Source organism: Prosopis cineraria, unplaced genomic scaffold, assembly GCF_029017545.1.
Source record: "Prosopis cineraria cultivar Desert tree isolate PC_DT_omini unplaced genomic scaffold, ASM2901754v1 PC10, whole genome shotgun sequence".
NCBI lineage: Eukaryota > Viridiplantae > Streptophyta > Magnoliopsida > Fabales > Fabaceae > Prosopis > Prosopis cineraria.
The window spans coordinates 12,653,037-12,665,102 of NW_026555341.1; the positions used below are offsets into that span (position 1 = coordinate 12,653,037).

A 12,066-nucleotide genomic window follows, 5' to 3' on the forward strand; every position below is an offset into this window, starting at 1 on the left:
GTGCTTTTTCTCTCTGGCGCATATATTTTATTTTTCTTTTTCATTTTTGGCTAATCCCACTTCTCACGAGGCCAATTGTGTTGGTCTATATATAATATTGTAGCTTTTTGATATGAGAATCCATGATGAATTTCAAAGTTATAATTGCCCAATCCATATCTATGATGTGATTTGAAAGAATTGGAACCTTCTTTCAAGCAATCCACCTCTCAATTTACTATCCTTATTTTAGCATAAACGTTATGTAATTGTCGCGGCAGAACCCAAAAAAAATTACTAAAAAAGATCTAGATGATAGAGTGAATATAATAATTGAAGAAAAATTATATTTATGTGTGTATTAACATAATATAAATATTTCAATGTTATAAAAAATATGTATACCTTTATTTTTTAAGTTTTACTTATTAATTTTTTGTGGCATAAGAATAATTAATTATTACGTCTATGATAAAATTTTTATCTATTTCTTTCTCAATATGAACTATCATTATTCATATAATAAATTTTAATAGCTTAGTTATTATAGGAAAAATAATTTTTTTAGAAGAACATATATTAATCATAACCTCTTAACTTTTGGATAAGTCATTTTTATGGTAAATATCAAGCATATGGCATTCAATATATTTTAAAATTTTTATTACAGTGCTTGACAAAATTTGTTAATAGTAATTCTCAAAATTTATTTTATCAAGTGTAAAATGAAATTAAAATCAAATGATATCAATACTTTAAGAGCAAGTGTATCATTATCTTGTTGAAAATAAATAGATTATATGATAACTATATCTTCAAGCTATTGAAACAGTTAGAACATATATGCATAAAAGACCTCATATAGAATTAAAATGAGAATTTTATATAGTGTCTCAAGACTTCTATGATGTGCCAACTTTGGAGGATCAGAAATATATAACTCCTATATTTTATTCAAAAAAATTAAAAAATTGGGGAGTCATGGCCTTTGCATGTTCCCCTATCTTCACCTCTAGTAATTGCATTCCACCTCTAGTAATTGCATTCCTAACTATAAATGGATTCCATGAATTGTAGAGTTAAAACAAGGACTAAACATCATTTTTATTCTTGAAGTATTAACAACCAAGAGTTGTAAACTTGATTGAGTCATTTTTCTCCTAAACATTTAAAAATGGGCCAATTTTACCCTTGTCGTTGATTTGATTGCTAGTTAACAAATTGCCTAGTGTTCAGGTTCCTAGTCATGAATTGGATTTGATCCCAATTCAACATGCGATCTAACATGGTCTTTGAGAGTCGAGGCTAATTAGTATATTGAGTATAACTGAGCTTATTGGGTTATAGGTATGTTGGATTCCCCTCTCTACGTCAGCAAATGGAGAAATCTTTAGATTGTCTTGATGCACCATATCATTCATAATTCATTTAATAAAAATATAAAATTAAAATGACATTAAATATAAATAATTTTGACATTACTGATAATAGAGAGAGAGAGAAAATGTAAGAAATTAAATAGAAATTCTATTATAAACATAAAATCATTAAAAATAGTGACACACAAGATTTTATTTGATTGAATCAGTGCAATTTTATTAAATATATGGACCATGGATGACATACTACATTGGGTCTCTATCCATGAAATATAAAATTGTCTATGCCTTTTTCATTGCAAAGCTTTTCTTCTCTCTCTCTCTCTTTGTTTTTCTCAGGAACACTATGAAGAGGACATTAGACATAAAAGATGACTCTTTATTTTTTAAAAGCAGAACACTAAGTTGGAATCTATTATCTGTCATTAGATTTTCACCATTTTCAAATCTCTTCGTAAATCAAATTTTTTGCAGACTGAGTTTGATTCATTTTGGACAAATGATTATGTATTTTTTGTGTTACTTATCTACGATACTACATCATTGATATATGTATGTATATTAGTGATAAATAAGTTTATATTTGATTGTCTAGTTATATTGATCTGCGATAATATATCGGTGATATACAGCAGTACATCAATGATGTAGTATCATAAATTAGTAATACAAAAAACACAAAATTATTTGCCCAAAATAAATCAAACATAGTCCATAAAAAATTTTAGACTCTTAGTTTATCACAGAGAGTAAAATATCTAAATTAATAAAATAAAAAATCATGAATTTGTAGCTCTATTTTCCCATCGACATGCTTCATTCTGTCAAGTATCATTGATGTATCTCACCTTGCATTTGTCTCTTAAGATTGTGACTGTGGCTTGCTCACACTACTGTGCATTCTCATGTTCGTTTGTCGCATCTGGTTCCATCTTCTCTCTTGCATTCATCTCTAAAAAAGATCATTTTAAATTATATATCTCGTATTCATTGTGTTTAGTTCTAGAGATTTCTTGTATTTTTAATCAATTTGTATTTTTAATCAAAAAAAAAAAAGATATTAAAAGGGTAGTTTTGTAAATTAATTATAAACTATATATTAAAAAGGCCATTTTTAAAATTTAAGAAGGGATAGGCTATTTTTTTAGTTGATCTTATGATATGAGTTATATGTGCAAAAGTCCCTATTAAAATGGTCAGAATCTATATTAATCTATAATTAGAAATTACTTGGTATCCATGGAATAAAAAAGAAATTACTTGTTATCCAAGTTATACAATTATCAATATATTAACTTAACTTTCCTACACGTACTATAGTATAGATTGGCACAATATTTATACAATTAGAAAGTACTTGTCGTCCAAGGGGATAGGATTTTTGGAATAGGTAAGTAATGAGTATGTAGAATTTTAATTATGTTAACATTCATTTAATAGGATTCAAAATATATATTACGACATTTTTTCTAAGTTCCATGTTTAAAAATATAAAATATTTTAATTCTTTTAAGATGTAATTAATAAGATTTAATTAAAAAATATTAATCAAGGGATGTAGTTAACAATACTTTTCTATATTATAATATAAATTTTTGTTAATTAATAATTGATGTTTTGAAAAATGATTAAAATTTTAATTTTTTTAAAATTTTCACATTTTTTATATTATTGAGTGAAATAAATATAACATTCAGCTTATTTAGAACTCCCACTTTAATTTATTGAGTTGAATATAATAAAGGGTATGATTGAAATATATATATATATATATATATATATAAAATACCTACAACAAGCATTATATTTTGAATTAGGCAAGACTTTTATGAAACACCACATATCATGGTCAAGAGAAGTATGGCTTTGTAATTGAGTTATCTTATTAAATAAAAGTAAATATAAAAAAGTCTCTAATTTTAAAGACAACTGGCTAATTTATAAAGGTGTAATTCAGTTAAAATGACTTAACTATAATATAATGCATAGAATAATCGAGAAGTATTTACTTTAACTGATTGAAAAAATTAAATTAATTTATCTTAAACTTTTAAGTTTAAATCTTTGAATATACATTACATTGAATAAATATATTAAAAGCATTCTTAACATACTTATAAGATTTCGGTTGATAATAATATTTTTACATAGTAGAGCTTAAATTGATTTGAGTTGGTTTATATATATATATATATATATATATAAAATATTAAATAAATAAATAAAATGACGCGTGCATGGACAGTTGTGTTGCGTTGCGTTGCGACATTTATTGCAGTATTGTAATAGCAGGTGAGAGAAAATGTATCGCAGTTGAAAACGCGTCATCCGGGTTCAGACTCAGCGGGCCCATAATAGGCCAACACTTTAGGCTCTGACACATTATTATTATTTTCCTTAAAGATGTTATGTTAATTTTTAATACAGAACATTCTAACAAACAAATAGTTAAAATACAGGAGTCGGCTTTTCTCTTTTTTTAAAAAAAATTAATTTTTTAATCTATCAATTTTTAACTCAATTGTAACTCAATCTCTTAACTATGACTCGTAGTGATTCAGTCTCTCAATTTTTGATTCACCTATAATTCTTATTTTTTAATTTTTTAAAATTCTTATCAAATAAGAGGGATAAAAGAAATGCTCATATATTATTCTAAAATACTCTGATCTTGCTTATTAATGTGAGATCTAAGCTAACATAAAAAAATTAACAAAAATTTAGGGACTAAATTGTAAGTAATTTAAATTTGAAGGACTGAGTCATAGGCGAGTCACAGTTGAGGGATTAAGTTACAAGTAAATTAAAAGTTGGAGGACTAAAAGATTAATTTTTTTCAAAAAAAAACTACTTTGCCTCTCTTTTGACGCAATAGCATAATTTAGATTGTTCAAATTTAATATTTTTTTACTTTTAATTTATATTTTTAAAATAAAAAATATAAAAATTATAAAAAATTTAATAAATATATTTATAAATCTAACAGTTTAAATTTAATATAAATGCTTTAAATTTAGTATTAATTTTTTTAATAAATTTATTGTTCTGTTTAAAATATATTTAAACTGTCCAAACTATGTTTAAAAAGTTAATTTAATTTTTTTATATTAAATTTAGAGCATTTATGTTAAATTTGGGCTGTCAAATTCATAAGTATATTTATTAAAAAATTTAAAATTTTTATATATTTTTATTTTAAAAATATAAATAAAAAATAAAAATAAAAATATTAAATTTAAATTGTCTAGATTTAAACTCTGTCTCAAAGGAGAGACAGAGAATGATTCTCTCAAAGGAGTGGAGAGAAGCCGACTCTCAAAATACACTAGTATATGATTGGAAATTATAATTTGTTTCCTAAGTTGACAACTTGACATAGTAATAGCAGTAACACTGGCAGTGGACTAATAATAATACAATAAATATGATATTTTATTGTAATATTAATATATTATTACCATAATAATATAATATTATAAATATGTAAGTTTTTACATACGGTATTTTCAAATTGGCACGATATTTATATAATTGGAAATTTCTAAAGATACTATTTTTTAAGACACAATCATATGTAAAGATACACAACCAATTTTTTTGAGTAAAAATATAATTTTACTTTTAAATTATAAATTTAAGAGCATATGATATTTTAAATTTGTTTGTACAATTTTACCCATTAATATTTGAAAACATTACATCCTCTCACATTAATTATAAAGTAATGACTTTCACAGGACTTGGCTGTCAAAGGAGCTTAACTAGAGGGAGCACATTATGACATTTTAAATGTTAAGGAACGAAATTGTACCAAAAAAATTTTAGAATTTCAAATGCTCCCACCATAAAATTTAAAGATAAAATTGTCCATCACACCATTACCATATTTTGATATGTGTGAGCATTATGGTAATAATAATTTTTTAATGTATTTTTTATCCTCTTTATAAATTATTTCTACCAACTTCATCAATAATTTATAAAAAAATAAAAGTAATAAAAATATATAAACTTTTAAATATACTCTTATATAACAAATATAAAAAATGATATTATGTTACTTTATCTCTATTATGAAAGATAAATTTAAAAATATTTTTAAATATTATTTGAAAGAATATCATGATTTATAAATAAAATTAAATAATTTTTTTAAAATATATTTTATAAATAAGATCAATGAAAATATTTTGATTTGTGAATACTTATAGAGGGGCAAAGAGAGGAAAAGAAATTAATGAGACAAATGTGTTGTTTATTGGGAGAAGATTCTCTCCTCTTCACTCCCATCCTCCTTTTTATTTATAATCATTACATCAAGATTTGCATGGTCAAGATTTGCACTCTTATAAAATATTTTATTTTTTATTTTTTATTTTTTAATTGTCGATATTAGCGTATTTGTTGGAAAATTGGTATTGATGGAGGAAAGCGCGTTAATAGGGTATGGAGATATATATATATATATATATAACCCCTTTTTCTCTCTTCTCTTTTTCATTGAGTCAATCTCCTCATTAAGTTTATTTCCTTTTTGGTTTTTTGCTCCATTATTCAGTACGCACAAGAGATTCCTATATATCATGCACTGTTAATTTATTTTTTTTTATATTTTAATATATGCACAATCTACAACACACACAAACACATTTACATTTTCATCCCAAAAAAATCTAAATTTATTCATTTAAAAAGTATAACTGAAAAAACCTTAAATCTAGGCTAGTCAAATTGTTGTGGAATAGTATAAATCAATTTTGTTTCTTCTAAATTCCAAACTCCAATTACAGCTAGCTAAAGGAGTCTGAGTTGGATCACAATATTTTTAATTTATAAACATTTATGTTGTTATACATGCTTAAAAGTTACCCATTGAACTACTTTGATTGGCTCCTCAATATCTCAACTTATCGTGCATGAAATAAAAGGTGAAAAGTCCTATATTACAGATTCACAATACACATCCAAAGAACCCTCCATGCTTGGTTAATGCCTTACAAATATTTTACCCATTTGATCTTATCTACAATTTTTGTTTTCAAATAAAAAAGGGTAACTAATATGCAGCAAATACCACATGAGAATTGACAAGTAAATGTGGGCATAACCATCATTAGTCATAACTCATTGCCTCCAATTTATGCATGATTGAGAGAGAATAAAGGTGGAGTTAAAAGAGAGACTAGAAATAAATAAATAATAATAGCAATAGTAATAATATAATATTAATAATTTTTTTGTACCACTATCTAACTCAACAGTATTTTGAGTATTGTTGTACTCAATGAATATTTTGAGTAAAAGTTCATAAGTAACTCTTTTTACTAATATCAATGTTCGTTTGTTCAAGCCTTTGATTTTTTTTTCATTATATATAAATATTCTTTTATATAGATAATTTATTCTAAACAATCTTACATTAAATGTGCGCATCTCAAGAATTTAAATATTATTTATTATATTATAAAAAACTAACTCTTTCTATCAACTTCAACTCTAATCGGTTAAGTCATCAACATATTTCACAGAAAAGCATTGGAGTGTCAAAGTTGAGTTTGCACACAGAAGAAGATTGAAGGCCCGATCCCATCTGAAATCGTAATTTGCTTCACTTTCCTCACAGTATAAATTTGCGCTTACAACCCAACAAATCCACCAACATTCTCGACCCTCTCCTCCTCCTCTTCTCTCTCTCTCTCTCTCTCACAAAATACTACGCAAAACTAACTCAGCCATATGAGGAGTTCCTTCTTCCTTCTCTTTATCCACTTATCATCCTTCTCTGTAAGCTCTCACACCATTTACTCTCACGCTTCTTCTTCTTCTCCTTTCCATTTCTCTCTTTTATTTTTTGATCTTTTATGGATGATGTCATTCGCTAATGCAGGCTGGCTTTGCCGGAGCCGTTGGAACCTCCGGCGATGATGTGGCTCGGGGTACAAACCCATTCACTCCTAAGGCATTCTTGATTCGGTATTGGGATAAGGAGATCCGGAACGGCCTGCCTAAGCCGGAGTTCTTGCTCTCTAAGGCGTCCCCATTGACCGCCGTGGACTCGGCGGCTTTTGCCAAGCTCGCCGCCAGCAACGCTCTTTCCACGCGCCTCCCGGAATTTTGCTCCTCCGCGAATCTACTCTGTTTTCCTGATTTGGGTCAGAGCCTGGAGAAGCACTCTAAGGATGTGAACTTTGCTGTGTACCGGAACAAGAACTTCACCAACTATGGGACGGATCGGCTCGGTGGGTTGGACTCGTTTAAGAACTATTCCGAAGGGGAGAATATTCCGGTGAACGATTTCAGGAGATACAGCCGCGACTCCACAGGCCATAAGGACAATTTCCTCAGCTATGCGAATGATGGCAACGTGGTCGACCAGGGCTTCCACACCTACGGCGCCGCAGCAACAGGCGGCGTCGGCGAGTTCAAGAAGTATGCCGATTCGACCAATGTCCCCAATCTCCAATTCACCTCCTACTCTGATGATGCCAACGGGAGAGAGCAATCGTTCACTAGCTACTCCGAGAACGGAAATGCTGGGGGCCAATCTTTCTCCAACTATGGAAAACACGGGAATGGGGCTGTGAGCGGTTTCTCAAGCTACGGGACGAACTCGAACGTCGCCGGGTCGGGATTCTCGAATTACGGTGAGACTGGGAATGCCGGGAATGAGACATTCAAGAATTACGGTGTGAATATGAACAATCCCACCAACACCTTCAAGAACTACGCCGGCGGCGGCAATGGAGCCACTGACAGTTTCGCTAATTACAGAGACCAAGCCAATGTCGGAGAGGATTCATTTCAATCATATGCTAAGAGTGCAAACGCAGCTGAAGTCGATTTCTCGAACTACGGCAAATCCTTCAACGAAGGGACAGATAAATTCACCGGCTACGGGAAGGGAGCTAACGAGCATAAAATTGGGTTCAAAGGCTACGGAGTGAACAATACCTTCAAGGACTACGCGAAAGACGGCGTCACATTCACAGGCTACACCAATGTGAGCACCGCTCTCAGTGCTTCCATGGCAAAATCTGGTTCTGCCATCAACGGCAATATGGTAAAAAGGTGGGTGGAACCAGGTAAATTCTTCCGCGAATCGATGCTGAAGCGAGGGACGGTGACGCCGTTCCCGGACATCAGAGATAAAATGCCCAAGAGGTCGTTTCTTCCCCGATCTATCATCTCCAAATTACCATTCTCGACCTCGAAAATCTCAGAGCTGAAGCAGATTTTCAAAGTGTCTGATAATTCCTCCATGGACCAGATCCTATCGAGCTCCCTCAGCGAGTGCGAGAGGACTCCGAGCCCCGGCGAGACCAAACGCTGCGTCGGCTCCATCGAGGACATGATCGACTTCGCGACGTCGGTGCTGGGGCGCAACGTCGTCGTTCGGACCACCCAGAACGTGAACGGGTCGAAGAAGAACGTGGTGGTGGGTCGGGTCCAGAAGATAAACGGGGGCCAGGTCACCCAATCCGTGTCGTGCCACCAGAGCCTCTTCCCTTACCTGCTCTACTACTGCCACTCCGTCCCCAAAGTTCGGGTCTACGAAGCGGATCTATTGGACCCGAAAAGCAAGGCCAAGATCAACCACGGTGTTGCCATCTGTCACCTGGATACCACCGCGTGGAGCCCCACCCATGGCGCGTTCCTCTCCCTCGGATCGGGTCCAGGTCGGATCGAAGTCTGCCACTGGATCTTCGAGAATGACATGACCTGGACCATCGCGGATTGAGTTCGGGTTTGGCTGCTTCGTTCCTTCACATGCCATAGGCTAAGAAAAAACTTAGCAGGGGCAACGCTTGAAATTTAATTTAAATCCCAAATATTTAAGTAATTTTTAATTATTATTATTATTATTATTATTATTAGTTTTCCATAGAAAAGTAAGAAGTCAAGTGACGGGGGGGTAATATTTTACATTATTATATATTTTCATCATATAATTGCTCAGATGGTGATCCTGCATGAGCCTGGATTTCTCTGTAAAAGTGTCATCTCTCTCTCTCTCTCTCTCTGCCCTTTTTAATTTTCATTTTCCTTTTATCTAATGGGTTCCCTAATAATTGGAATAATGGGTTTGATCATAATATACATTTTGATGCATTGTGTTAGTTTGGGTTCAATAATTGTGTGAACTGATTAGACACACACTCATAGACACATAAAAACACACACGAGAATGCATTCTGTGATCGATGAGACAAAAAGGAGAAAGATGATGGAGATTCTATAGGCTGAGAAAATTTTCATGGGAAGAGAAAGAAAATTATAAAAGAGAAGGGTGGAGAGAGAGAGAGATAGAGAAAGGGAGAGAGGGAACAATAGCTAACACAGAATTGGATTTTCCACAAATATACAAAGCCATGTGAACAAAAGGATGAGGTGGTCCTTAAACCACCAAAATTGTGCTCCTTGTATTGGTGTGAGAAGGTTCACGAGACAGCTATTGTTGGCCAATGTTTAAAAAGTATTTTTTTTCCCCACTATCATTTTATTTATGATATTTTATAAATATAAAATATTTTCACTTGCATTGGCTTCAGTCCTTTTATGAACTCAAACATTTATGAGAAATTGCTGACTTTGTTGCCTTTCTAGATGTCTAGTCAATTCCTCTCTTTATTTAGCTGTGTGGGAGATGCAAGCATATATAATCTTTATTGAAAACCGATGTATTCATTGAACTGGTTAAAATAATGTTTTAAAATTATAATTAAAATTATAATTGAATTGTGAACAAATAAGTTATAAATAAAATATTTTTTTAAATTAAATAAGATACTGATTTAATAGCTTATTTGATAAATTTGGCAAGCTGACCAGACTTCTATATTTTATAAGTCAGAATCCTAATGCTTTTTTAGACCCAACATTAGGAGAACTTTATCTATGTTATTTTAGGGAAGCTTTTTATTAATGAACCTGTAAAAGCATTTTATTAATTAAGTGTTATGTGAATGATGTTAACTTTGTTTGTTCTAGTTCTAATCTCGGCACAACAAGAAGTTTAATTAAATCAATAAACTATGTAATCATTTGTTATTAAATTACCCTGGAGTCAAAAGTGATCATTCATGTTGTGGTTAAAAGTTGAAAATGAGCCAACTCAAATTGAAATATATGTCAAGGGAGGATCCTGGTTTCTTCAACAAATAATTGAAGGATTGATTCCTAACTGTTAAATGTGTGGAGAAAATTTAGTTGAGAAAGTCACCTAAAGAGAGATTATTCTTTGTTATTAACAGATGACGCTCCTTATTTTTTTAAAAAATAATTAAATCTAGAATTTGAACTTATAAGAGGAGATGATGAGACATGCTAATAGTATTGTCTCCCATAAGAAATACTCTCTCTATTAAAAAATATAAAGTATTTTTAATCAATTTTACATCTCAATAAAATAATTATTTATTTTTAAATTAACCCTATCTTTTCATATTTATTTTTATTAAATAAGGTGTTTGATCCTAAAATAAATATAACATAATTTAGTTAGTAGAGGTACTTTAAAAAAAAGACAATAATTATATCTTAAAAAATTAAAAATATTTTATATTTTTTAATATCTAATCTCTCAAAAAATATTTTATATTTTTAACAGAGAAAATATTTGCTTACTGGGACCATAACAAAATGGATAAAGTGAAATAGTATGAAAATAAATAATTATTAAAATTCAATTTTTATTAAAAAGTTATTCCTTTCAAATCATGTTCCCCCCACACACACATCAATTGATATAAAATATACTCCTTCCATTAAAAAATATAAAATATTTTTAATTAAATTTTACTTCTTAATGAAGTAATTAATTATTTTTAATTTAATATTTTTTTACATTTACCTTTATTTAATAGAATGTTTTACTTTAAAATAAATATAAAATAATTTATTTATTTACTATATGCACTTGGGAGATAATAAATATAAAATAATTTATTTATTTATTATGAGCACTGGAGGGGACACATTATTTATAAATGCGAACCCTTCAGTCATCATCAATTATCAATTATTCTATAATTTTTGTACAAAGTTAATAGTTTATATATGAATAGTTCTCATATATATATATATATATATATATTTGAATAGTGATGGGTCATGGGATCTAATAAGAATAACTTGTCTGATCTTCCATGCCTTGTTTGTTTATTTTATTTTTTAAAAAATAATTATTTTATTAATAATTGTAATTAGTAACATTAATTAACCCCACACGTGTGAAATCACATACATAAATCAACATTTAAAAGGCAATTGCATGATACCAAAGGTGTTTAATTCAACTTGTAGAAAAAAATTGAATTAACTTATTCTAAAATTTTGAATTCAAATTTTAAAATATGCAATTATATTAAATAAAAATATCAAAAATATTAAAAATAACGGTTATACAAAACATGAATTAGCATTAGTCTAGATGAGTGACAATAATATCTTAAATTTTTTTGGTTTTCAGGAAATAAAATTAAAAAAAAAAACTTGCATGACACAAATACCAACCCATCAATATAAGACATCCATGCAATAACATGCCAATTTTCACAAATTGGGGTAAATAAATACTATATTTCAGATTTTACCCTGTCTGAAAGTGAATAGGGTAAATACAGAGCTGATAAGGCAAACAAACAAACAAAAAATATTGAACCACAAATGATTGAAAAGTGCCTGAGATGTGATTGTGAACAATGCAGTG

The 12,066-nt window shown here is 30.0% G+C and overlaps 1 protein-coding gene across 2 annotated transcripts; it reads left to right on the forward strand.

The window, feature by feature from the left end:
• Nucleotides 1-1,666: 1,666 nt before the first annotated feature.
• Nucleotides 1,667-9,467, forward strand: LOC129323154 (polygalacturonase 1 beta-like protein 3). 2 transcript variants are annotated; one of them, XM_054969737.1, is made up of 3 exons: nucleotides 1,667-1,681; nucleotides 7,044-7,142; nucleotides 7,246-9,467. In XM_054969737.1, the coding sequence occupies exons 2-3, from the start codon at nucleotides 7,095-7,097 to the stop codon at nucleotides 9,094-9,096; spliced, it is 1,899 nt and encodes a 632-aa protein (XP_054825712.1). In that variant the 5' UTR covers nucleotides 1,667-1,681; nucleotides 7,044-7,094; the 3' UTR covers nucleotides 9,097-9,467. The 2 variants fall into 2 exon arrangements, with proteins under 2 accessions (XP_054825712.1, XP_054825711.1); XM_054969736.1 differs by lacking the exon at nucleotides 1,667-1,681 and having other exon boundaries at nucleotides 6,992-7,142.
• Nucleotides 9,468-12,066: the final 2,599 nt, after the last annotated feature.

Coding starts and splice junctions, on each gene's coding strand:
- LOC129323154 (XM_054969737.1), top strand. CDS start 7,095: ATGAGGAGTTCCTTCTTCCTTCTCTTTATCCACTTATCATCCTTCTCT. Junction 7,143..7,245: donor TCCACTTATCATCCTTCTCT/GTAAGCTCTCAC, acceptor TCGCTAATGCAG/GCTGGCTTTGCCGGAGCCGT.